This window comes from Trachurus japonicus, unplaced genomic scaffold (assembly GCF_045865225.1).
Source record: "Trachurus japonicus isolate A0001 unplaced genomic scaffold, Traja_1.0 AP030824.1".
In the NCBI taxonomy this organism is placed as follows: domain Eukaryota; kingdom Metazoa; phylum Chordata; class Actinopteri; order Carangiformes; family Carangidae; genus Trachurus; species Trachurus japonicus.
In genome coordinates, this window is record NW_028220957.1 from 77,501 (window position 1) to 104,519 (window position 27,019).

At 47.5% G+C, this 27,019-nt stretch overlaps 1 protein-coding gene across 1 annotated transcript in view; it reads right to left on the reverse strand.

Annotated features, from left to right (window-relative positions):
* Positions 1-26,258, reverse strand: part of nf1a (neurofibromin 1a) — an 85,307-nt gene extending 59,049 nt beyond the window's left edge. Inside the window, exons 1-13 of the mRNA XM_085772742.1 lie at positions 25,956-26,258; positions 19,293-19,436; positions 18,127-18,210; positions 16,600-16,790; positions 15,303-15,409; positions 15,002-15,069; positions 14,509-14,584; positions 10,285-10,442; positions 8,236-8,409; positions 5,530-5,655; positions 5,378-5,452; positions 2,480-2,611; positions 1,854-1,991 (exon numbers count right to left, since the gene is read on the reverse strand). Of these exons, the coding sequence (XP_085628868.1) occupies positions 1,854-1,991; positions 2,480-2,611; positions 5,378-5,452; positions 5,530-5,655; positions 8,236-8,409; positions 10,285-10,442; positions 14,509-14,584; positions 15,002-15,069; positions 15,303-15,409; positions 16,600-16,790; positions 18,127-18,210; positions 19,293-19,436; positions 25,956-26,015 (1,533 nt within the window). The 5' untranslated portion in view covers positions 26,016-26,258. The remainder of the gene's footprint in view (positions 1-1,853; positions 1,992-2,479; positions 2,612-5,377; positions 5,453-5,529; positions 5,656-8,235; positions 8,410-10,284; positions 10,443-14,508; positions 14,585-15,001; positions 15,070-15,302; positions 15,410-16,599; positions 16,791-18,126; positions 18,211-19,292; positions 19,437-25,955) is intronic.
* Between the last annotated feature and the right edge of the window lie 761 nt (positions 26,259-27,019).

Here is a 27,019-nt window from a genome sequence, read left to right on the forward strand (position 1 = left end):
AAGAAAGAAAGAAAGAAAGAAAGACAGAAAGAAAGAAAGAAAGGAGTAAAAAGACAGAGAAAGGGGGTAGAAAGAAAGATAGAAAGAAAGAAAGAAAGGAGTAAAAAGACAGAGAAAGGGGGTAGAAAGAAAGATAGAAAGAAAACGACATAGAGAGAGGTTAAGTTTTATGTTAGAAATAGATAGTATGGGTCCCCAGTATTCAGAAACTGCCGGATGCTAACTTATATATATTGGGCAATTAGCATAACTGACATAATTAGCATAAATTAGCATAATTTCCTATATGTGTGGTGGCCTGGGAAAACCCTTCACATGGTGGGATTTTGACATTTTCATTTTTTGATATTTCCATAAACTAGACGTTTTCAGCCATTCATAACTGTTTGAATGACTGAGATAGCCCTCTCAGATCAAAAGTTATGGGCATTTTAATCTATTATGACCAAAAAACTGAAAAGTGAGAAAAATGGCTTTAAATAGAACGTTGCTGTTTGAACGCTCTAAAGACGAGAGTTTTACAAAACATTAAACAGCTTCTGAACCGTTTATGATAGAGATTAGCTGTAAACTGTATCTGAATCGTGTGATTTTCTGCTTTCCGAGGGTCCTTGAATGGAGCCTCTGTGACAAGAAGGGACTGCATAGGGTGCGTGTGATCACGTGGTACGGGAACAGACGCTAACCTAGCGTAGCATCGATGCTAATCCGAACGTAGCATCAATGCCAAACAGAACGTAGCATCGGCACTAAACCGAACTCATCATCGGCACTTGCACAAGTTTTACAAAACATCAACAACCGTTTATGATAAAGATCAGCTGTAAAAAGCAACTGAATGGTGGGATTCTCTGCTTTCCGAGGGTCCTTGAATGTTACATCTACAACAACAACGGACCTGTCTCCTCTAGCGCTGCTGCTGCGGCACAGCTGGAAACGAAACGCCTTATACTCGCCACAAAAACATAAAAATAAGTATACTTTCCGTTTTGTTTTCTTAAAATATTTATTCACCACGATGTAGTAGAGAGTTCAAAGTACCAGAATCACACAAAATATCAAAATCGTGGAAATAGTACTTTTTCCACCTATTTTGGCTATTTGCCACAATCGAACGTCCGCGACATCCGACGGGTTTTCCCAGACCGCCACACATATGGGCAATATTTCAACAAAATTGACTTGGCTGATCTGGGCAATGTTGGAGTGGTTTTAGGGGTTATTGATGATGCTGAATCCATTTCTGACATTTTCAAAATTCAAAATGGCTGTCTAAACCGGAAGTGACCAGATTTTAACCGCCAGTGGGCCGATTTTGATGGATTTTAAGCCAAATCTTAAGTTTTAGAGGATGCTGGTTGGACATACAACTCATGTATTTGAAGTATTACTTCAAATGCTAATGCTAATTGTGTCAATTGTGCTAATTGCCCAATATATATAAGTTAGCATCCGACAGTTTCTGAATGCTGGGGACCCACACTATCTATTTCTAACATAAAACTTTGGGGTGCTCAACATTTACGGGTTCACAATGGGGCCCTATGGGCTGGCAAGTAGACTATGTGTTTTTATGTCTTTATGTATTTTTTACTCAGTGTTTGTGATCTGTGTTGTTGTCTGTATTGTCTTGCTGCTGCTCTGTGACATTTTAAATTTCCCCTCGGGGATTAAATAAAGTATTTCTATTTCTATTTCTGCTCCAGAAAGCTGTAAAATAAAGTTACTTATATGAAAGCTGTGTGTGGTTGTGTGTGTGTGTGTGTGTGTGTGTGTGTGTGTGTGTGTGTGTGTGTGTGTGTGTGTGTGTGTGTGTGTGTGTGTGTGTGTGTGTGTGTGTGTGTGTGACCTACGTGCAGCATGAGTCGTGGGTCGGCGTGGATGAGCTTCACCAGTGCGAGCAGCAGACACTTGTAGCTCCGCGTGTCCAGGTCGGTGGCTTTCTCCTTGAACTTCAGGCTGGTCGTCATCTTCCCCTTGAAGGTCAGACTCTGTGGGCGGGGCCAGCAGCGTTACTATGGTTACCGGCAGCCAGCGGCGTTACTATGGGTTACCTGCAGCAGCGTTACTATGGGTTACCTGCAGCCAGCAGCGTTACTATGGGTTACCTGCAGCCAGCAGCGTTACTATGGGTTACCTGCAGCCAGCAGCGTTACTATGGGTTACCTGCAGCCAGCAGCGTTACTATGGGTTACCTGCAGCCAGCAGCGTTACTATGGGTTACCTGTGTGGTAGGGCTGGGGGACGATTTGCTTTTCTCTCGATTCGATTTGATTCTTCTATCATTTTTTGGATGGTGATTCGATTTAAATTGTGATTCTACGATATTGCCGATTCTCTCTCTGATTTTTAGTCTTTAGCATTTTTAACATTTATCTGCACACAAACACTGTAGGAGCCTATAAATGAACATACTGCATTATAAAGTGAACTTAAACCCTTTTCTTAGACCTGTGTGTGTGTGTGTGTGTGTACTCACCGGCGTCATGCGCAGCGGTGCGTGCGTGGCGGCGCCCTGGATGACGCGGTTCAGCGTGTCGGCGAACATGAAGCGCAGCTCTGCAGAGTGGCAGTACACCGTGTCGATCTTAGGCCACCAGTCCAGGTGAGACTGAGGAGGAAGCACATCGTTACATCATCATCATCATCGTTTATTTATTTATTTCTGACAGGTTTTTACTGTAGCACTTTATCACCCTGGACTATACCAGGGTTCCTACAGCTTAAGCCAAGTTACATTTAAAGGGATAGTTCAACATTTTGGCAAATTGGCCCATTGCCATAATCGCTATAGTCATAGCAGTAGGTTCATTACCTTTAATTGTAGGTGTAAGCTATTTTCAGTACGGCGGAGCGCAGCAGCAGGCTGCTCAGAGCTACGCTATGGAGGCTAAGGGAATTTCTTGGTTTCCCTCATTAAACTCATCAAATACAAAATCCCAAAACTCCACAGCGCTTTTGTAGACAAGTTGTGACCTGCCACCAACCACCACGCTATGAGATAATGACGGAACGATACGAAACGGAGCCGTTTTCGAGGTAAATTCATACAAAACCGCTGATGCGCGTTGCGTTCAGGGACAGTTTTTCAGCAAGCAGTCTCCGTATTTACCCTGTATTTACCTCGAAAACGGCTCCGTTTCGTATCGTTCCGTCATTATCTCATAGCGTGGTGGTTGTGCAGGTCACAACTTGTCTACAAAAGCGCTGTGGAGTTTTGGGATGTTGAATTTGATGAGTTTAATGAGGGAAACCAAGAAATTCCATTAGCCTCCATAGCGTAGCTCTGAGCAGCCAGCTGCTGCGCTCCGCCGTACTGAAAATAGCTTACACCTACAATTAAAGGTAATGAACCTACTGCTATGACTATAGCAATTATGGCAATGGGCCAATTTGCCAAAATGTTGAACTATCCCTTTAAGACATTTTTAAAGGGAAATACAGAGACTGTTGATGAAAAACTGTCCCTGAAGGCAACGTGCATCAGCGGTTTTGCATGTATTTCCCTCTAAAACAACTCTGTGTGGTAACGTTGTGTTATTATCTCATAGCGTAGCTCTGAGCAGCTCACGGCTCTGCTCCGCCGTTCTAAAAACAGCTTGCACCGACAATTAAAGGTAACAAACCTACTGCTATGACTATAGGGATTATGGCAATGGGCCGATTTGCCAAAATGTTGAACTGTCCCTTTAAAAGGCATTGCATTCATTAATCTAAAAACAAGGCCTTAATTGGCATTAAAATGTCTTAAATCCATTTTTCAAACGTCTTTAAAATGTTAACACACGGTGAGTGGTATTTTATGGTTGTAATTAGTCTCAAATCTCTAAATAATTGGAAACAATCCGACATAGAGAAGTTAGATATAGAGAGTCAGTGTTTTTTGTTTTTTTTTTCAGACTTTTTATGCCTTTATTTTGAAAGGACAGCTGGAAAGAGACATTTATTTTGAAAGGACAGCTGGAAAGAGACATTTATTTTGAAAGGACAGCTGGAAAGAGACACAATCCAATGTTCATGTAGCAGTCACTTTACCTTGGAAGTGGGTCAAATTGTCCCTAACTCTATGTAATTGATGTGGTGTTTTTATTTCTTTTTTCTGCATTTGTGTTTATTATGAAGTCGGTCTTAAATTTCATTTCAAGTGGCTTTAAAAAAGTCTTAAAAAGTCTTAAAGGTAACTTGGCTTAAACTGTGGGAACCCTGGTGCAAACCGATACCAAAAAAATAAAAATAAAACATCATCATCATCATTAGGGGTGTAACGGTACACAAAAGTCACGGTTCGGTACGTACCTCGGTTCAGGGGTCACGGTTCGGTACGGTTTCGGTACAACAGACACTAATTGAATGTAAAACTAAAATCTGTCTTGTGTTATAAAAGTTAAAAGAAAAAAGAATACAAAATAAAACAAGTGCATTAGGAGTGTTATAATGCCATTCATTAATTCTAGAGGGAAAAAAACATGCACTTGACAACTGGCAACTATTATTCGAATTATTAAATTATTATTATTATTATTATTAAAAAAATATTATTAAAAAAACAAAACAATAAACTGACATCAATGTTGGTTTACACAGTTAAATTAGACTAGCAGTTACTTTGGTGATGTTTCTGGTCCTGCCTGTGTTCATAAAACATATTAGGCAGCTACACGCACATCCCCCAAAAAACTGAAGACTAGGTGCTGGACCACCAAGAAAGACACAGGTAAGGAAAAAAGGAGACCGCACACTAGTTAAAAGCTCCCGTGACAGTTTAATGTCACTCACACGTTTCGTGCGTCAGCCCTTCATCAGACAAAATGTGTCTGATTATATATAGTGTGCGGTCTCCTTTTCTCCTCACCTGTCTGTGTTCATGTCAAGAGGCTTAAAAGCTGCAGGATAAGTTGTTGCACACAACTTGTCTTCTTCCTTCACCAGTGATTGACATATCGGGTTGAACATGCGCTACGTGTTTGATACGTTTCTAGCGACGCACCGCGCATCCGTGAAACATCGCCGACGGACTTTGTCCGGTGGACCAGTCGCGAGCATGGATGTATTATGGTCGCGAGCCGCCGCCGCCGCCGTTTGTTTCATTGAGAAGCCACAGTGACATGAATGAAGCAGACAGCTCTCCTCCTCTAACTTCACTCTCTCATCACTTCTCTTCTTCGTCTGCTATGACGGCTGCAGGCAGCTTCGAGGCTCATTACCGCCACCTGGATTCAAATGAGGACTCGAATATTCATTCAGACGTATTCGTCGTGTGACTGTGTGCACCGAACCGTGACCCCCGTACCGTGACGGCACGGGACGAATACATATACCGTTACACCCCTAATCATCATCATCATCATCGCCACGGTAACGTCCGCTCCTCACTCACGTTGGTGATGATTCTGTGCAGCGAGTTGACCAGGACGAAGTGGAAGGTGGACGGGGACGAGGCGGCCAGGCAGACCTGAGGACGGAGGAGAGGAGACGGCGTCACAGGAGGATTATGGGTAATATTACAACAGTATTATTACTATTCTTCACCTTAAAGTGCTGGTTGTTGTGGGGGTTGATGCGGAAGCAGGACACGAAGCAGTCCATCATCAGCTCCACGTCGGCGCTCTGGCTGCCCCCCCTCCAGAAGGGCTTGGCCGGGTTGAAGAGCAGCGCCTGGAGGACCAGAGCAGAGCAGCGTCAGGAGGGCTGGAGCCGACAGCCCAGTACTCCAGTACTCGCTCGGCTTGGGCGGCATCCGAGTACCATTTCACCTACTCGGATACGCCCCCCCCCCCCACACACACACACACACACACACCGCTCCGCCCCCGCTCGCACCTCGGGCTCACTGCAGCGCACCGGTTGGCCGTGTCTTCAGACGGAGCGATGGCGTCGGCGAAGAGAAAGCTGACCTCAGAACACTTTAAACTCAGTGATGATAAAACCTCAATCTCATTCTGTGTTAAAAAATGTGTCAATATTTTATTGTTTATTTAGGCTGAAATGTTAAAGCAGAAGTCAGCGATCCGGTGGTTTTGTCTAATGCTGCGTTCCAGGCAGGCTTTTGAAACCGTAAATTACAGCTTCAAGTCACGACTTTGTAGCGTTCCAGGCAACCCACTGGTGTTTCTCCGACCTGTTTTACCTGTGAAAGTCACTATAACGGCCACTCGTAACTTCTGACCCGTGAACTCGTACCAGATCCAACTGGTACCACTTCACAGGTCGGAAAAACACCAGTTACGAGTTGCCTTGAACGCACCATAACGTCTTGTCAGCAGATGGAGTTAGCAGCCCCCGCCCTCGTCATGGATCTATTGGCCCTCGTCCCTACGTCACCACATTCAGGCGCATCCCTTGGCTGCACACACAGAGAGGACTGCCCCTTTATGCCGTTCTCTCTCCTCATTGGATAAAGGTTGTAGGATACAAGGAAAGTTTTCTCCTGGGCTCAGAGCAGAGCAGAGTGACTGACAGACCCGTGTTTCAGACCAAACACTCTATAGAAGTGATTGCTGTCGGAAGATACAACTATTTAAGACTTAGATTAACACAAACATTCACCTGACTTCTGCTTTAAATGGTTCCTTTATTGAAGTGTGCGCTGCCATTATAAGAAAAATGTTTAGCCTATTAACGGGACAATTTAATTACGTGGCATTCCCTCTTTTTTTTTTTTTTTTGCTCTTTTAATTGCGAGTGATTTGAGGACCTGTGAGGAAACATCCCACAAGCCGATGTAGCGGGTTAAAAAGAATCGATATTGCCACGGACTTGTAACGATATGAAATGACAGGCTTGTAAGAGTGAGAGAGACGAGAGTCCGTGTCACCATGTCAGCTGCCCCCCCCCCCCCCCGTCGGTAAACGAATACTCGAGTACTACTCGGATAGTGACCCCGAACATTCGGATAGTAAAATGTGCTACTGGTTGCAGCCCTAAGCGTCACCAACGGTTTGTCTCAGCTCACCTCGTGGCTGGATATCTAACCGATCAATCACCTCCAACCTCATCCGTCTGTTTATGCTATCCTAGATACGGAATTCACTTCCTCAGATTTCTTTCTTGTACTACTAAATAGTAATGTTTGTCCAATCATTGGTTTTATAAACTTTACAAACATCAGATTAGTCTAAACGGTGATATAGTGACATGAAAAAGTAGATAAATATAGAGAAACTCTCGTCCGTCACTATTGTTCTCATGCTGGTTTTCTACCCGGAAGTAGTTGTAAACAACAAGGAGATTCGTCCTATAGGAACTGATCAGTGATCAATAGGAAGTGATCAGTGATCAATAGGAAGTGATCAGGGATCAATAACAGACCTTGAGGTCCATGACGATGGACTGCACCAACAGGAAGTGATCAGTGATCAATAGGAAGTGATCAGTGATCAATAGGAAGTGATCAGTGATCAATAGGGATCAATAACAGACCTTGAGGTCCATGACGATGGACTGCACCAACAGGAAGTGATCAGTGATCAATAGGTGATCAATAACAGACCTTGAGGTCCATGACGATGGACTGCACCAACAGGAAGTGATCAGTGATCAATAGGAAGTGATCAGTGATCAATAGGTGATCAATAACAGACCTTGAGGTCCATGACGATGATCAGTGATCAATAGGGATCAATAACAGACCTTGAGGTCCATGACGATGGACTGCACCAACAGGAAGTGATCAGTGATCAACAGGAAGTGATCAGTGATCAACAGGAAGTGATCAGTGATCAATAACAGACCTTGAGGTCCATGACGATGGACTGCACCAATAGGAAGTGATCGGTGATCAATAGGAAGTGATCAGGGATCAATAACAGACCTTGAGGTCCATGACGATGGACTGCACCAACAGGAAGTGATCAGTGATCAACAGGAAGTGATCAGTGATCAATAGGAAGTGATCAGTGATCAACAGGAAGTGATCAGTGATCAACAGGAAGTGATCAGGGATCAATAACAGACCTTGAGGTCCATGACGATGGACTGCACCAACAGGAAGTGATCAGTGATCAACAGGAAGTGATCAGGGATCAATAACAGACCTTGAGGTCCATGACGATGGACTGCACCAACAGGAAGTGATCAGTGATCAACAGGAAGTGATCAGTGATCAACAGGAAGTGATCAGTGATCAACAGGAAGTGATCAGTGATCAATAACAGACCTTGAGGTCCATGACGATGGACTGCACCAGCAGGAAGTGATCGGTGATCAATAGGAAGTGATCAGTGATCAATAACAGACCTTGAGGTCCATGACGATGGACTGCACCAGCAGGAAGATGGTGGAGTGATCCTCCCAGTTGATGTAGGTCGAGGCCTTGCAGAGCTTCACGCAGGCGATGGCGGCGCTCTCCGTCAGCTGCTTGCTGCTGCCCTGACCAGACAGAGCCTTCCTCAGGCTGTCCATGAACAGCTTCTGTTGGGGGGGGGGGGGGGGTGTCAGAGGGGGGGAGGAGGGGGGGGGGGAGGGGGGAGGAGGGGGTCAGGGGGGGGGGGAGGAGGGGGGAGTCAGAGGGGGGGTAAAGTTATGCAGTATTATACAACAAGTAGTTCCGACCAAGAAATCTGGTTGGTCAATAAGAAATTTAGAACGTGCTCAAATCAGCATTACAGCACGGCTGACTCATCACTGAAAATATTACTTCGCCAAGTCATGTTGTTTACACATCTCCATGGCAACATGGATTTTTCCCCCTTCTATTTTAAGAAACGTCATTTATTACGTGAAAATAAATCACAAACTACATTGACCTCCTGTAGGGTGTGCCTGTCACATTTATAGAACAATATTTTTTTTTATTTTTTGTTAATATATTGTAAACTTCCCCGTTACAGCCGAGAGGATTGTCTCCCTCCCATGTGAGTAACGTTACAAAGTCGGAGACACGAGTTGTGATCGCGGTGAATATGTTTTTAAAATATGGCCTGGAGCTGAATATTTTCATTGGATAAAACGGAGGTGATTACCTGTATGTTTCTCTCTCTCCCTCTCTCTCGCTTGCGCCTTTTGGGCTTTTAAATAATCTGGAGTAATCGTTTCTTTCTCTATCAGCTGTGTCGGCGACACGGCGCTATAACTTCATTTACATGCAGAGTTTGCGGTTGTAGAAGCTACATCTGTGAAAGGAAAAAAACGGCATCTTTGTTATAACTTGGGCGAGTTTGTGCAGTGTTGATTTAGTTGGGGAAAGTCCGAGACCGCGTTAAAACATGAACGTCAGCTCAGAGTTCACTCATCTGGGACTAGAAAATCATTTCTGTTGCTAGGTCGTTACTAAGGTTCGGACTATTTGCTGTAGAGGTGAACTAGGTTCCATTACACATAGGAGTCTACTGACGTGACTGATTGTGTTTCAGTTATTAGTCAGACCCCATTTATTTCCATGGAAACGGGAAGCACACTTGCAAAAAACTTTAAATTTTGAGAGCAAAACGTCCATCAACATGAATATTTATTTAATTATACGCTTTATTTTGTTGGTAATTGTTGTATAATCGCAATATTACCCTCGAGGGTGTGCTTAAACGTAATTTGAGCACTTCGGTGATGCTTGCGGACCTCGGCGCAAGCGCCTCGGTCCTGACCGCATCACCGTCGTGCTCAAATGACGTTAAAGCACACCCTCGAGGGTAATATTGCTTAAGACCACAACACCAACTAAACCTGGATAAACTTAACAAGGATGTCTACATCTGGTCTAAGTTAAGTCAACAACATATTGTCAGAGATGTTTAGATGTTAGCCAGTATCACAACTAAAGTCTGCTAGCTTAATGCTAACGTATAATGTAAAACTCCATAGACAGGCTAACAGAAGTTAGCCCGTTGCTACCGACAGCCATAGCAGTAAAGCTAATTGAAGTTTTGGTGACTTCAACATGATATTTAATCTTTCTGTCTCCTCCTGTGAAATGTCTCTACTGTGACAGCTGTTGCCATAGCAACTGTCACCGAACGTTGACTGTTTGTCCCAGTGAGTGGAGGGGGCGGGGCTTAGCCAGAGGTCAATAACCCTAACCCTATCATCTCAATATCATGTGGAAGTCACCAAAACTTCACTTGGCGTTACTGCTATGGCTGTCGATAGCGACGGGCTAATTTCTGTTAGCCTGTCTATGGAGTTTTACATTATACATTAGCATTAAGCTAGCGGGCTTTATGCTTAGTTGTGATACTGGCTAACATCTAAACATCTCTGACTATATGTTGCCTCAAATACGTTGTTGACTTAACTTATTGAACCAATAGAAGACTGACTTCAGTGTGTGTGTGTGTGTGCGTGCTCGTGCACCTTGTTGGCCTTGCTGTCCTCCACCGTATCCTTGGAGATGGTGTGTAGGATCTCTGGACAGAGGATGAGCAGGATGATCTGCAGCGGCCACACGGCGGCTTTCCTCTTGGCGCTCTCCGCAAAGCTGTCGACCAGATCAAAGAGCTTCTCTGCTGCTTCTAGACACACACACAGACACACACACCATACACACACACAGACACACACACACCATACACACACACACACACCATACACACACACAATCAATAATCAGAACAGGAGGAACAAGGTGAGACAGACAGAGACAGACAGGTGGCCCATTTCCACCAGCTCGGCTCAGCTCGGTTTGGTTGTGTTTCCATTACAGCTGAGTATCACTTGGTGCCTCCTCGACGTGGGCGGGGTCTAGGGTTGTGCCGATCGTCCTTCCAATCGTCTATCGGCGATTGGAAGGACGATCGGCGATGTTTTGTTTTCTTGCCGATTTTACACACACACATACTCGCTACTTTTTTATTGATCTAATGTGCAATCTGTTTGTTTTGTTTTAATGAAGCCGCTCCTCTGGCTGCTTCCAACTATACTCTCTCAAATGACAGTGTTTCACCAATCAAATGCAGCCACTGGCAACGTCCAATCAGACGGAGCCAGGTAGTCATATGACCGCACACAACATCTCTGTGGTGAACAGGGTGGCCACTCCGCCTCAAATCTGAGGAAACACGTTTAGCTGGTGTTGTGGCTGTGACTAGGCTGCCGACACCAGCCCTGTTACTGTATGTTACAGCCCGACGACGTGTTCACTGATACGCCACAAATAAATTACGTCAGCCATGAATAGATTTTTCAGCTTTCGGCAACGCAATATCGTTCCGTTCATTGATCATAGTGCTCTTTCTCTGTTATTAGCCCTCACACACACACACAGAGAGAAGCGCGCATGCATGACAGCAGGGCACGGTAAAAGCGATACTCATACGCCGCCGCCGCCGCCGCCCCCCCCCCCCCCGGACCCCGGCGATAGATAGGTCTATCGGCGATCTCCAGGGAGGGCGATTGGGACGATCTGAGAATGTCAAAATCGCCCAACACTAGCGGGGTCGTCGTCATAACACGGCTGCGTGAAACCGCCGTGACGTCATTTACACGGCAAGTTCTTGAAAAACCGTTTAGTTGGTTCGGTGTGGAGCCGTGGAGCTCCCTCTGAATCCAGAGTCAGGAAGGTCTGGAAGGTCTGGAGCTCCTGGACCGACCGGGGACTGGGTTTCTCCTGAGAGGCCTCTGGTGTCCCAAGTCCAACAGCTACAGACTGCAGCAGTAGAACCTGCTGTCTTGTCTTCAGTCTCGTTTTTATTTACATTCTAGTCGGTCGTCGCGCGGTTATGACGCTTCCAGTGACGACACTCACCGGCCAATCAGAGGAAGGCAGTCGGCTGACGTCACGTTGTAGTAACGCTTCTGCTGCTGGGAACCAGGGCTGAGGTGATACCAGAAGTACCTGGTTGCAGGAACTGCTGCTAGTGGAAACACGCAAATAGAGCCGAGCCGAGCCGAGCCGGGCCGAGCCGAGCCGAGCCGAGCCAGTGGAAACGCGCCAAGAGACAGAGACAGACAGGTAGAGACAGACAGGTAGAGACAGAGACAGACAGGTAGAGACAGACAGGTAGAGACAGACGGGTAGAGACAGACAGGTAGAGACAGACAGGTAGAGACAGACAGGTAGAGACAGACAGGTAGAGACAGACAGGTAGAGACAGACAGGTAGAGACAGACAGGTAGAGACAGAGACAGACAGGTAGAGACAGACAGGTAGAGACAGACGGGTAGAGACAGACAGGTAGAGACAGACAGGTAGAGACAGAGACAGACAGGTAGAGACAGACAGGTAGAGACAGACAGGTAGAGACAGACAGGTAGAGACAGACAGGTAGAGACAGAGACAGACAGGTAGAGACAGACAGGTAGAGACAGACAGACAGGTAGAGACAGACAGGTAGAGACAGACAGGTAGAGACAGACAGGTAGAGACAGACAGGTAGAGAGACAGACAGGTAGAGACAGACAGGTAGAGACAGAGACAGACAGGTAGAGACAGACAGGTAGAGACAGACGGGTAGAGACAGACAGGTAGAGACAGACAGGTAGACAGACAGGTAGAGACAGACAGGTAGAGACAGACAGGTAGAGACAGACAGACAGGTAGAGACAGACAGGTAGAGACAGAGACAGACAGGTAGAGACAGACAGGTAGAGACAGACAGGTAGAGACAGACGGGTAGAGACAGACAGGTAGAGACAGACAGGTAGAGACAGACAGGTAGAGACAGACAGGTAGAGACAGACAGGTAGAGACAGACAGACAGGTAGAGACAGACAGGTAGAGACAGACAGGTAGAGACAGACAGACAGGTAGAGACAGACAGGTAGAGACAGACAGGTAGAGACAGACAGGTAGAGACAGACAGGTAGAGACAGAGACAGACAGGTAGAGACAGACAGGTAGAGACAGACAGGTAGAGACAGGTAGAGACAGACAGGTAGAGACAGACAGGTAGAGACAGAGACAGACAGGTAGAGACAGACAGGTAGAGACAGACAGGTAGAGACAGACAGGTAGAGACAGACAGGTAGAGACAGACAGGTAGAGACAGACAGGTAGAGACAGACAGGTAGAGACAGACAGGTAGAGACAGACAGACAGGTAGAGACAGACAGGTAGAGACAGACAGGTAGAGACAGACAGACAGACAGAGACAGACAGGTAGAGACAGACAGGTAGAGACAGACAGACAGACAGAGACAGACAGGTAGAGACAGACAGGTAGAGACAGACAGGTAGAGACAGACAGGTAGAGACAGACAGACAGACAGAGACAGACAGGTAGAGACAGACAGGTAGAGACAGACAGGTAGAGACAGACAGACAGACAGACAGACAGGTAGAGACAGACAGGTAGAGACAGACAGACAGACAGAGACAGACAGGTAGAGACAGACAGGTAGAGACAGACAGACAGACAGAGACAGACAGGTAGAGACAGACAGGTAGAGACAGACAGGTAGAGACAGACAGACAGACAGACAGACAGGTAGAGACAGACAGGTAGAGACAGACAGACAGACAGAGACAGACAGGTAGAGACAGACAGGTAGAGACAGACAGGTAGAGACAGACAGGTAGAGACAGACAGACAGACAGGTAGAGACAGGTAGAGACAGACAGGTAGAGACAGACAGGTAGAGACAGACAGACAGGTAGAGACAGACAGGTAGAGACAGACAGGTAGAGACAGACAGACAGACAGAGACAGACAGGTAGAGACAGACAGGTAGAGACAGACAGACAGACAGAGACAGACAGGTAGAGACAGACAGGTAGAGACAGACAGGTAGAGACAGACAGGTAGAGACAGACAGACAGACAGAGACAGACAGGTAGAGACAGACAGGTAGAGACAGACAGGTAGAGACAGACAGACAGACAGACAGACAGGTAGAGACAGACAGGTAGAGACAGACAGACAGACAGAGACAGACAGACAGAGACAGACAGGTAGAGACAGACAGGTAGAGACAGACAGACAGACAGGTAGAGACAGACAGGTAGAGACAGACAGGTAGAGACAGACAGGTAGAGACAGACAGACAGACAGAGACAGACAGGTAGAGACAGACAGGTAGAGACAGACAGACAGACAGACAGACAGGTAGAGACAGACAGGTAGAGACAGACAGACAGACAGAGACAGACAGGTAGAGACAGACAGGTAGAGACAGACAGACAGGTAGAGACAGACAGGTAGAGACAGACAGGTAGAGACAGACAGGTAGAGACAGACAGACAGACAGAGACAGACAGACAGAGACAGACAGGTAGAGACAGACAGGTAGAGACAGACAGACAGACAGGTAGAGACAGACAGGTAGAGACAGACAGGTAGAGACAGACAGGTAGAGACAGACAGACAGACAGAGACAGACAGGTAGAGACAGACAGGTAGAGACAGACAGACAGACAGACAGACAGGTAGAGACAGACAGGTAGAGACAGACAGACAGACAGAGACAGACAGGTAGAGACAGACAGGTAGAGACAGACAGACAGGTAGAGACAGACAGGTAGAGACAGACAGGTAGAGAGAGACAGACAGGTAGAGACAGACAGGTAGAGACAGACAGGTAGAGACAGACAGGTAGAGACAGACAGGTAGAGACAGACAGGTAGAGACAGACAGGTCCTACCAGCCATGTCGGCCTGTGGTCTCTGGTAGAGCATCGTGAACTCATCAGGATAATTCTCCACCCAGTTCCAGAAGGCCTGAAGACACAACAACACAACATCAGAACCAGAACCAGTCAGAACCAGAACCAGTCAGAACCAGTCAGAACCAGTCAGAACCAGTCAGAACCAGTCAGAACCAGTCAGAACCAGTCAGAACCAGAACCAGTCAGAACCAGTCAGAACCAGTCAGAACCAGTCAGAACCAGTCAGAACCAGAACCAGTGAGAACCAGTCAGAACCAGTCAGAACCAGTCAGAACCAGTCAGAACCAGAACCAGTCAGAACCAGTCAGAACCAGAACCAGTCAGAACCAGTCAGAACCAGTCAGAACCAGTCAGAACCAGTCAGAACCAGTCAGAACCAGTCAGAACCAGTCAGAACCAGAACCAGTCAGAACCAGTCAGAACCAGTCAGAACCAGTCAGAACCAGAACCAGTCAGAACCAGTACAGACCTTCTCCAGACTGTTGATGACCGACAGCTGAGCCGGTTTCTTCAGAGCTCTGAACTTCAGGACCGTTTCTGAAACAGATCAAACATGAGACGGGTCAACAACTTCCTCGTCATCGTCACCACGAGGGTCAGGGTGAACCGGTCAGAACCAGTCAGAACCGGTCAGAACCGGTCAGAACCAGTCAGAACCAGTCAGAACCAGTCAGAACCAGTCACAACCAGTCAGAACCGGTCAGAACCAGTCAGAACCGGTCAGAACCGGTCACAACCAATCAGAACCAGTCAGAACCAGTAGCACCCACCTTGCAGCAGCCTCTTGAGCTTGGAACAGTCCACGTTGATGTACTGCATCAGCTCAATGTCGTGGACGTCCACGTTGTCCTCGGAGCAGACGGTCAGTTCCTGCAGCCTGGACACACAGCACAGCATCAGACCGAACCGTTCCCAACGTTCCCAACGTTCCCACTGTTCCCAACGTTCCCACTGTTCCCAACGTTCCCAACGTTCACACAGCACAGCATGAGACCGAACCGTTCCCACTGTTCCCAACGTTCCCAACGTTCCCAACGTTCACACAGCACAGCATCAGACCGAACCGTTCCCAACGTTCCCAACGTTCCCACTGTTCCCAACGTTCCCACTGTTCCCAACGTTCCCAACGTTCCCACTGTCCCCGCATTTCCCACTGTTCCCACCATTCCCACTGTTGGGAATTTGGTCCCTACACTGGTGGCTAACGCTACCAGTTAGCCGCTTGCTAGGACCGGTGGCTAACGCTACCAGTTAGCCGCTCGCTAGGACCGGTGGCTAACGCTACCAGTTAGCCGCTCGCTAGGACCGGTGGCTAACGCTACCAGTTAGCCGCTCGCTAGGACCGGTGGCTAACGCTACCAGTTAGCCGCTCGCTAGGACCGGTGGCTAACGCTACCAGTTAGCCGCTCGCTAGGACCGGTGGCTAACGCTACCAGTTAGCCGCTCGCTAGGACTGGTGGCTAACGCTACCAGTTAACCACTCACTAGAAACTGACTACCATTGTGGTATGAATTTTCAAAGTTGGAAACTTTCCATGGGAATTTACGGGAATATATGGGAATATATGGGAATAAACGGGAATATATGGGAATTAATGGGAATATATGGGAATAAACGGGAATAAATACGAAATTTACAAAATTGATTGGTGAGGGTGAGTAATATTTTACTCAACATTCATGTTTTTGTGGTTCAGTAAAAGAATTGATTGTTCATACAAGAATTAAAACTTGATAAAGTTCTACTCTGTTGAAATGCATTTTAATTATAATATTTATCATGGATGTCTGCTGATGACACAACTAAAGATTTACATTTATGTTTGGATATGATACAGTTTGTTTAAATTAATTTCCCCCAATTTCCAGTTAGTTGCCATAAATTCCCAATAACTCCCATACATTTCCATGATTCGCATAAATTCCCATAATTCCCATGGAAAGTTTCCAATTTGTAATATTTCCATTATTATATTAATATCTATTATTATATTACTGGAAATGTTCCAGCCCTTTGCAACCCTAGGTGTGATGATGATGGGAAAAGGAAGCGGTGGAGCTGCAGACCTGGTGGAGATGCGGCTGAAGACGGCGTTGAAGTTGTTGCAGCTGAGAGAGAAGAGCACGGCGGAGGCGGAGGAACGCAGCTCGGCGGCGTGCTGGTGGCCCTCGCGGTACGTGTAGATGAAGTGGCAGATCTCCGGCAGCAGCTGTTTGACCAGCATGGTCTCGTCCAGACGCAGGCAGTCCTTCGATTGCTGGGGGGTCAGAGGTCAAGGTCAGAGGTCAAGGTCAGAGGTCAAGGTCAGAGGTCAACAGGTCAACAGGTCAACAGGTGCGTTTGTGTTTGATAACGGCAAAAAGAAGAAAAAGAAAAGAAAAACACTGTCCACCCCCCTCTAACCGAGCATTTAATCTTATCGGTTAATAATAAACGTTAAAGGGTAATTGCCGTTTTTTACTACCTGGACCTTGTTTCTATCATAAAATCCGATCAGTTCCTCCCCAGATAACTTTGGTGTCATTCCAAGTGGTTGTGATGAAATGAGCTCCAGCCGAGAGGCGCGTATATCCGTATAATGGAGTCTACAGGGTCTAAATAACACATTATCTACAGAGAAACTCCTTCATTTCACCAATATTTAGTTCTGATAGGCTAGTGCTATTCCCCTCTGAGTCCGGGGTTAGCTGTTATCAACATCCGGGGTCTGTAGGTTGACCTGCTGACCTCTGACCTGGATGATGTCATCTCTGAGCGCCACGCGGCTCATTCTGATAATAATCATTCTGCTTCGGCATTCGGGTCCATTTTTATCTCAACTAGCCGGAGCTTTAGTGAGTCCAGGTTGAGGAGAGGAAGCCTGTGGAAGCTGAACTTCATCCAGCTGCTCATTTTGTTCTGACAAGTCAGAAACACGCAGAAACAAACCGTAGCGTTAGCAAGGCAAGGCAATTTTATTAGAATAGCCCGTTTTTTACCACCAGTTTGTCTCAAAGGGCTTTACATCCCATCGTAACAACATCCTCTGTCCTTAGACCCTCACATCCACTGAGGAGAAACTCCATGGAAACCCTTTTAACAGGGAAGGAGGGGAACAGGGAACAGGGAATTAGCCGTAGCAACAAGCTCAGAGATGACATCATCCAGGTCAGAGGTCAGTAGGTCAACCTACAGACCCCGGATGTTGATAACAGCTAACCCCGGACTCAGAGGGGAATAGCACTAGCCTATCAGAACTAAATCTTGGTGAAATGAAGGAGTTTCTCTGCAGATAATGTGTTATTTAGACCCTGTAGACTCCATTATACGGATATACGCGGCTCTCGGCTGGAGCTCATTTCATCACAACCAGTTGGAATGACACCAAAGTTATCTGGGGGAGGAAATGATCGGAGTTTATGATAGAAACAAGGTCCAGGTTGTAAAAAAAACGGTAATTATCCTTTAAGGAGCGTCAGTTATATTATCGGTCAGAAAAGAACATCTAAATGTGCATCCCTAGCGTCACTTCCTGTTTCCATGAGGCCCCGCCCCTGACTCCGCCCCTAACCCCACCGGTGTGTGATGTCATGTGTGATGTCATGCGGACTCACCCCGGCCAGACACTTCTCCAACGTGTCCAGGATGATGAGCTGGGAGAGGTAGAGGTTCTTCTCCGAAGCTTCTCCGAATATCCGCTGTGGGAACATCAGACCAGGCGTCAGTCACCAAGAAGCTCTATAGGCAACCGTTGTCATGGATACTAGGGCTGGGACGATACGCTTTTCTCTCCCGATTCGATTCTTCTACGATTTTTTGGATGGCGATTCGATTTAAATTGTGATTCTACGATATTGCCGATTCTCTCTATGATTTTTAGTCTTTAGCATTTTTAACATTTATCTGCACACAAACACTGTAGGAGCCTATAAATGAACATACTCCATTATAAAGTGAACTTAAACCCTTTTCACAACCTGGACTCTCTGGATGTAAAAAAGGCGAACAAATGCACATTGCACAATATTTAAAAAAATAAAAAAATAAAAAAAAAGAATTAAAAAAAAAAAACATTTTTGAAAAAAAAAATCGATTTAAAAATCATCAAAAAAGATATCGCGATATTTATGTGAATCAATTTTTTTCTCCCACCCCTACAACACAGGTAACAGTTGTACAGTTCCTCTTTAACGCATTTTAACGTTTAAATGCATTTTAACGTTTAAACGCATTTTAACGTTTAAATGCATTTTAACGTTTAAACGCATTTTAACGTTTAAACGCATTTTAACGTTTAAACGCATTATAACGTTTAAATGCATTTTAACGTTTAAACGCATTTTAACGTTTAAACACATTTTAACGTTTAAACACATTTTAACGTTTAAACACATTTTAACGTTTAAATGCATTTTCACGTTTAAACACATTTTAACGTTTAAACACATTTTAACGTTTAAACACATTTTAACGTTTAAATGCATTTTCACGTATGTGTTACGGTTGGCGGCGTTCCTGTTGTGTGACGTCAGACGACTGATTCTCAGAGAAGTCAGGACAGATTTTTTTTTATCCGACTTCAGGTGGCGTTCGATTGCACTTCTTCAAGTCAGAGATCGGAAAAGATCCAAGTTCCGACTTGTCTTGTCTTGTGTGTGTGTGTGTGTGTGTGTGTGTGTGTGTGTGTGTGTGTGTGTGTGACTCTGTGTGTGTGTGTGTGTGTGACTCTGTGTGTGACTCTGTGTGTGACTCTGTGTGTGTGTGTGTGTGTGTGACTCACCATGTTGTTGACATTCTTGAGGATGGCTGTGAGGCCGCTGATGACCAGGGAGAACTTGTACTTGGAGATGTTGATCAGACACTCCTTGTTGTGCTCGGTGCTGACTTTGGTGTGTGTGTTCTGGTGTCCCACCTTGATGGGCAGCTGGACCGGGAAGAGAAGGAAGAGGGGGGGGTGGGGGGGGGGGCGGGAAGAGAAGGAAGGGGGGGGGCGGGAACAGAAGGAGGGGGGGGGGGGGCGGGAAGAGAAGGAGGGGGGGGCGGGAGCGATGGGAGCGGGAAGAGGAGACGATGGAGAGGTGAATCAACGGCAGCCATGTTGGATCATCCTGTGTGTTAGCTACTATCAACAAGTTTCCGAACGTCATCTATGGTGAAAACCGGAAGAAGCCGATTTTGTTGCCGGTTTGGTGGAATTGTACGTTTCCGTTTCCATGGTTTTCAGTCGTTGTCATAGTTGCGGTAAACGCATCATGGATCTACTAACGCTGGCTTTGAACACGGATGTCAGTCTGTGTGATATCCACTGTTAAAAGCTGCTGTGATGATCCATGCCTTTTACAGATTCTCATTGAAATGAAAATAAAAAAATCCATGCATTTACTACCGAAACCATGGAAACGTAAACATAAAATTCCACCGGAAGAGCAAAACCGGCAAAACCAGCTTACGTTTTTGAAGTTCGGGAAAAGGTGGATAACTGTAACTGTAGCTGTGCTGCATTTACCAAACACTGCAGATTCACATTGTAAACAAACATTAATGTAGCAGAGTGTCTCCAGTATTCCTAGTGTCCACAGTGTCCCCAGTATTCCTAGTGTCTCCACTGTCCTCAGTATTCCTAGTGTCCACAGTGTCCTCAGTATTCCTAGTGTCCACAGTGTCCCCAGTATTCCTAGTGTCCTCAGTGTCTCCAGTATTCCTAGTGTCTCCACTGTCCCCAGTATTCCTAGTGTCTCCACTGTCCCCAGTATTCCTAGTGTCTCCACTGTCCCCAGTATTCCTAGTGTCCACAGTGTCCCCAGTATTCCTAGTGTCCTCAGTGTCTCCAGTATTCCTAGTGTCTCCAGTATTCCTAGTGTCCTCAGTGTCTCCAGTATTCCTAGTGTCTCCACTGTCCCCAGTATTCCTAGTGTCTTCAGTGTCCTCAGTATTCCTAGTGTCTTCAGTGTCCCCAGTATTCCTAGTGTCTCCACTGTCCCCAGTATTCCTAGTGTCTTCAGTGTCCCCAGTATTCCTAGTGTCTCCACTGTCCCCAGTATTCCTAGTGTCTCCACTGTCCCCAGTATTCCTAGTGTCTTCAGTGTCCTCAGTATTCCTAGTGTCTTCAGTGTCCCCAGTATTCCTAGTGTCTCCACTGTCCCCAGTATTCCTAGTGTCTTCAGTGTCCTCAGTATTCCTAGTGTCTTCAGTGTCCCCAGTATTCCTAGTGTCTCCACTGTCCCCAGTATTCCTAGTGTCTTCAGTGTCCCCAGTATTCCTAGTGTCTCCACTGTCCCCAGTATTCCTAGTGTCTTCACTGTCCCCAGTATTCCTAGTGTCCACAGTGTCCCCAGTATTCCTAGTGTCTCCACTGTCCCCAGTGTTCCTAGTGTCCTCAGTGTCTCCAGTATTCCTAGTGTCTCCAGTATTCCTAGTGTCCTCAGTGTCTCCAGTATTCCTAGTGTCTCCACTGTCCCCAGTATTCCTAGTGTCTTCAGTGTCCTCAGTATTCCTAGTGTCTTCAGTGTCCCCAGTATTCCTAGTGTCTCCACTGTCCCCAGTATTCCTAGTGTCTTCAGTGTCCTCAGTATTCCTAGTGTCTTCAGTGTCCTCAGTATTCCTAGTGTCTCCAGTATTCCTAGTGTCTCCACTGTCCTCAGTATTCCTAGTGTCTTCAGTGTCCCCAGTATTCCTAGTGTCTTCAGTGTCCCCAGTATTCCTAGTGTCTTCAGTGTCCCCAGTATTCCTAGTGTCTCCACTGTCCCCAGTATTCCTAGTGTCTTCAGTGTCCTCAGTATTCCTAGTGTCTTCAGTGTCCCCAGTATTCCTAGTGTCTCCACTGTCCCCAGTATTCCTAGTGTCTTCAGTGTCCTCAGTATTCCTAGTGTCTTCAGTGTCCTCAGTATTCCTAGTGTCTCCAGTATTCCTAGTGTCTCCACTGTCCTCAGTATTCCTAGTGTCTTCAGTGTCCCCAGCATTCCTACTGTCTTCAGTGTCCCCAGTATTCCTAGTGTCCCCACTGTCCCCAGTATTCCTAGTGTCCCCACTGTCCCCAGTATTCCTAGTGTCTTCAGTGTCCCCAGTATTCCTAGTGTCTCCACTGTCCCCAGTATTCCTAGTGTCCCCACTGTCCCCAGTATTCCTAGTGTCCCCACTGTCCCCAGTATTCCTAGTGTCTTCAGTGTCCCCAGTATTCCTAGTGTCCACAGTGTCCCCAGTATTCCTAGTGTCTTCAGTGTCCTCAGTATTCCTAGTGTCTTCAGTGTCCCCAGTATTCCTAGTGTCTTCACTGTCCCCAGTATTCCTAGTGTCTCCACTGTCCCCAGTATTCCTAGTGTCTTCAGTGTCCTCAGTATTCCTAGTGTCTTCAGTGTCCCCAGCATTCCTACTGTCCTCAGTGTCCCCAGTATTCCCAGTGTCCCCAGTATTCCTAGTGTCTCCACTGTCCCCAGTATTCCTAGTGTCTCCACTGTCCTCAGTATTCCTAGTGTCTTCAGTGTCCCCAGTATTCCCAGTGTCCTCAGTGTCCCCAGTATTCCTAGTGTCTCCACTGTCCCCAGTATTCCTAGTGTCTCCACTGTCCTCAGTATTCCTAGTGTCTTCAGTGTCCCCAGCATTCCTACTGTCCTCAGTGTCCCCAGTATTCCTAGTGTCTCCACTGTCCCCAGTATTCCTAGTGTCTCCACTGTCCCCAGTATTCCTAGTGTCTCCACTGTCCCCAGTATTCCTAGTGTCTCCACTGTCCTCAGTATTCCTAGTGTCTTCAGTGTCCCCAGCATTCCTACTGTCCTCAGTGTCCCCAGTATTCCCAGTGTCCTCAGTGTCCCCAGTATTCCTAGTGTCTCCACTGTCCTCAGTATTCCTAGTGTCTTCAGTGTCCCCAGCATTCCTACTGTCCTCAGTGTCCCCAGTATTCCCAGTGTCCTCAGTGTCCCCAGTATTCCTAGTGTCTCCACTGTCCCCAGTATTCCTAGTGTCTCCACTGTCCTCAGTATTCCTAGTGTCTTCAGTGTCCCCAGCATTCCTACTGTCCTCAGTGTCCCCAGTATTCCTAGTGTCTCCACTGTCCCCAGTATTCCTAGTGTCTTCAGTGTCCCCAGTATTCCTAGTGTCTTCAGTGTCCCCAGTATTCCTAGTGTCTCCACTGTCCCCAGTATTCCTAGTGTCTTCAGTGTCCCCAGTATTCCTAGTGTCTCCACTGTCCCCAGTATTCCTAGTGTCTCCACTGTCCCCAGTATTCCTAGTGTCTCCACTGTCCCCAGTATTCCTAGTGTCTCCACTGTCCCCAGTATTCCTAGTGTCTTCAGTGTCCCCAGCATTCCTACTGTCCTCAGTGTCCCCAGTATTCCCAGTGTCCTCAGTGTCCCCAGTATTCCTAGTGTCTCCACTGTCCTCAGTATTCCTAGTGTCTTCAGTGTCCCCAGCATTCCTACTGTCCTCAGTGTCCCCAGTATTCCCAGTGTCCTCAGTGTCCCCAGTATTCCTAGTGTCTCCACTGTCCCCAGTATTCCTAGTGTCTCCACTGTCCTCAGTATTCCTAGTGTCTTCAGTGTCCCCAGCATTCCTACTGTCCTCAGTGTCCCCAGTATTCCTAGTGTCTCCACTGTCCCCAGTATTCCTAGTGTCTTCAGTGTCCCCAGTATTCCTAGTGTCCCCACTGTCCCCAGTATTCCTAGTGTCTCCACTGTCCCCAGTATTCCTAGTGTCTCCACTGTCCCCAGTATTCCTAGTGTCCCCACTGTCCCCAGTATTCCTAGTGTCTTCAGTGTCCCCAGTATTCCTAGTGTCCACAGTGTCCCCAGTATTCCTAGTGTCTTCAGTGTCCTCAGTATTCCTAGTGTCTTCAGTGTCCCCAGTATTCCTAGTGTCTTCACTGTCCCCAGTATTCCTAGTGTCTCCACTGTCCCCAGTATTCCTAGTGTCTTCAGTGTCCTCAGTATTCCTAGTGTCCTCAGTGTCCTCAGTATTCCTAGTGTCTTCAGTGTCCCCAGTATTCCTAGTGTCCACAGTGTCCACAGTATTCCTAGTGTCCTCAGTGTCCCCAGTATTCCTAGTGTCTCCACTGTCCCCAGTATTCCTAGTGTCCTCAGTGTCCTCAGTATTCCTAGTGTCCTCAGTGTCCCCAGTATTCCTAGTGTCTTCAGTGTCCCCAGCATTCCTAGTGTCTCCACTGTCCCCAGTATTCCTAGTGTCTCCACTGTCCCCAGTATTCCTAGTGTCTCCACTGTCCTCAGTATTCCTAGTGTCTCCACTGTCCCCAGTATTCCTAGTGTCTTCAGTGTCCCCAGTATTCCTAGTGTCTCCACTGTCCTCAGTATTCCTAGTGTCTTCAGTGTCCCCAGTATTCCTAGTGTCTCCACTGTCCCCAGTATTCCTAGTGTCTTCAGTGTCCCCAGTATTCCTAGTGTCTCCACTGTCCCCAGTATTCCTAGTGTCTTCAGTGTCCCCAGTATTCCTAGTGTCTCCACTGTCCCCAGTATTCCTAGTGTCTTCAGTGTCCCCAGCATTCCTAGTGTCTCCACTGTCCCCAGTATTCCTAGTGTCTTCAGTGTCCCCAGTATTCCTAGTGTCTCCACTGTCCCCAGTATTCCTAGTGTCTTCAGTGTCCCCAGCATTCCTAGTGTCTTCAGTGTCCCCAGCATTCCTACTGTCCTCAGTGTCCCCAGTATTCCTAGTGTCTCCACTGTCCCCAGTATTCCTAGTGTCTTCAGTGTCCCCAGCATTCCTAGTGTCTCCACTGTCCCCAGTATTCCTAGTGTCTTCAGTGTCCCCAGTATTCCTAGTGTCTCCACTGTCCCCAGTATTCCTAGTGTCTTCAGTGTCCCCAGCATTCCTAGTGTCTTCAGTGTCCCCAGCATTCCTACTGTCCTCAGTGTCCCCAGTATTCCTAGTGTCTTCAGTGTCCCCAGTATTCCTAGTGTCTCCACTGTCCCCAGTATTCCTAGTGTCTTCAGTGTCCCCAGTATTCCTAGTGTCTCCACTGTCCTCAGTATTCCTAGTGTCTTCAGTGTCCCCAGCATTCCTAGTGTCTCCACTGTCCCCAGTATTCCTAGTGTCTTCAGTGTCCCCAGTATTCCTAGTGTCTCCACTGTCCCCAGTATTCCTAGTGTCTTCAGTGTCCCCAGCATTCCTAGTGTCTCCACTGTCCCCAGTATTCCTAGTGTCCTCAGTGTCCCCAGTATTCCTAGTGTCTCCACTGTCCCCAGTATTCCTAGTGTCTTCAGTGTCCCCAGTATTCCTAGTGTCTCCACTGTCCCCAGTATTCCTAGTGTCTTCAGTGTCCCCAGCATTCCTACTGTCCTCAGTGTCCCCAGTATTCCCAGTGTCTGGATCAAAGACCAGATCCACTGCCCCCCCCAACAGATCCACTGCCCCCCCAACAGATCACCTGCCCCCCCCCCCCCCCCCAGCACATCACCTGTCCCCCCCCCCCAGCACATCACCTGTCCCCCCCCACCCCAACAGATCACCTGTCCCCCCCACAACAGATCCTCTGCCACCCCCAACAGATCCACTGCCCCCCCCCCAACAGATCCTCTGCCCCCCCCGAACAGATTACCTGTCCCCCCCCCAACAGATCCACTGCCCCCCCCACAACAGATCCTCTGCCCCCCCCACAACAGATCCTCTGCCCCCCCCGAACAGATTACCTGTCCCCCCCCCCCAAACAGATCACCTGTCCCCCCCCCAACAGATCCACTGCCCCCCCCCAACAGATCACCTGTCCCCCCCCCAAACAGATCACCTGTCCCCCCCCAACAGATCCTGTCCCCCCCGAACAGATCCTCTGCCCCCCCCCCAACAGATTACCTGTCCCGCCCCCAACAGATCCACTGCCCCCCCCCCCCAGCAGATCACCTGCCCCCCCCCCAAACAGATCCTCTGTCCCCCCCCCAGCAGATCCTCTGCCCCCCATCAGCAACAGATCCTCTGCCCCCCCCCCCCCAACAGATCACATGTCCCCCCCCAACAGATCACCTGCCCCCCCCCCACCCCCCCCTCAGTCTCATCTTATTTGTTTACATTACCTTCAGGCCTGTTAGCTGTTAGCTCTGTTAGCTTTAGCCTGCTAGCTGCTGAACCAGAGAACCAGACCAGACCCCCCCGGACCGGCTCTAGACTGGACCCGGGTCTGAGGCGCTGCGGCCGGCTACAGCAGCGGTCCCTCTGCCGCCCTCCACCCCCCGGGACAGACGCAGAGCAGCGGGCAGAGAGCCGCTGTAGAGCCGCTATAGACCCGCTATAGAGCCGCTGGAGAGCCGCTGGAGAGCCGCTGTTCCAGAGCTCTCCAGCGGCTCTATAGCGGCTCTCCAGCGGCTCTATAGCGGCTCTCCAGCGGCTCTCCAGCGGCTCTACAGCGGCTACTGGTCCGGATTGTGGACCGGCCCTGGGCCTCCGGACCCCCCACCCACCCCCAGCCCCAGACAGAACTAGAACCAGCCCCCAGCCCCTCTTCTCTTACCTGCTCATCGAATCTGGTGATCACGGCCTGGACCCACTCCACGGGCTTGTGCGCCGCCATGTCCGGGCGGAGGACGCCGCAGCGGCAGCGGGGCTGATCCACGGAGCGACGCCGGAAACGACGCGCTTATTCCCGCATGAAACTGCGCCGTGAGCCGATGCGGAGGAACCAGCGCCGAGTGTTTTTCCCTTTCTGTAGGATTCACCATGCCACCGCCATGACACACCACCGGAAGTCTTCTTCCCTCAGACCGAGGGAGGTGTCGGTGAAGCTGCACACCACGCAGCAGCACTTCCGGTCCCGGCCTTCAAAGTAAAAGCCCTCCGACCGGAACCTCTCTCTCTTTTTATTCTTTCTTTTTAATCTAGATTTGTTTTATATTGACTACTATAATAATAATAATAATAATCTTTATTATGGACTCGAAAAAGTGGTCCACTCTCATACACACACTTAACATACAAGACAAAACAAAGTAGACACACAGCCAAACAAATAATATAAAATACAGTAATTTGTCACTGTTAGTTTAAAAGAAACAGTGCAAACTATTGTGCCAGTGCTTATGAAGCCTGGATGTAGTGTGGTGTTTGTGATTAACTGTGTTGTGCAGCACTTTGGTCAACTGAGGTTGTTTTAAATGAGCTTTATAAATAAACTGTGACTTGACTTGACATCTGGAACATCTGTCCGGCTCAGGTTATTGATGGATGTTGACTTTTTAATGTCATTGTGTGTGTGTGTGTGTGTGTGTGTGTGTGTGTGTGTGTGTGTGTGTGTGTGTGTGTGTGTGTGTGTGTGTGTGTGTCGTAGTTGTGGCTGCACTTGTCAAGTTTGTCCTAAATCCCCACACACGCTTGGCCACTTAATACATGCTGCACACTATAATAAATAATAATAATAATAATAATATTTTTTATTTATAAGCGCTTTTTCAGATGCTCAAACACACTTTACAGTTTAAAAATCATAAAATACAGCAATTAAAATTGTAATTACTTTTAATTGTAATCACTATACACAAATATACGTTCCACCGGCAAAACGTCACCAAAGTGTGTGTA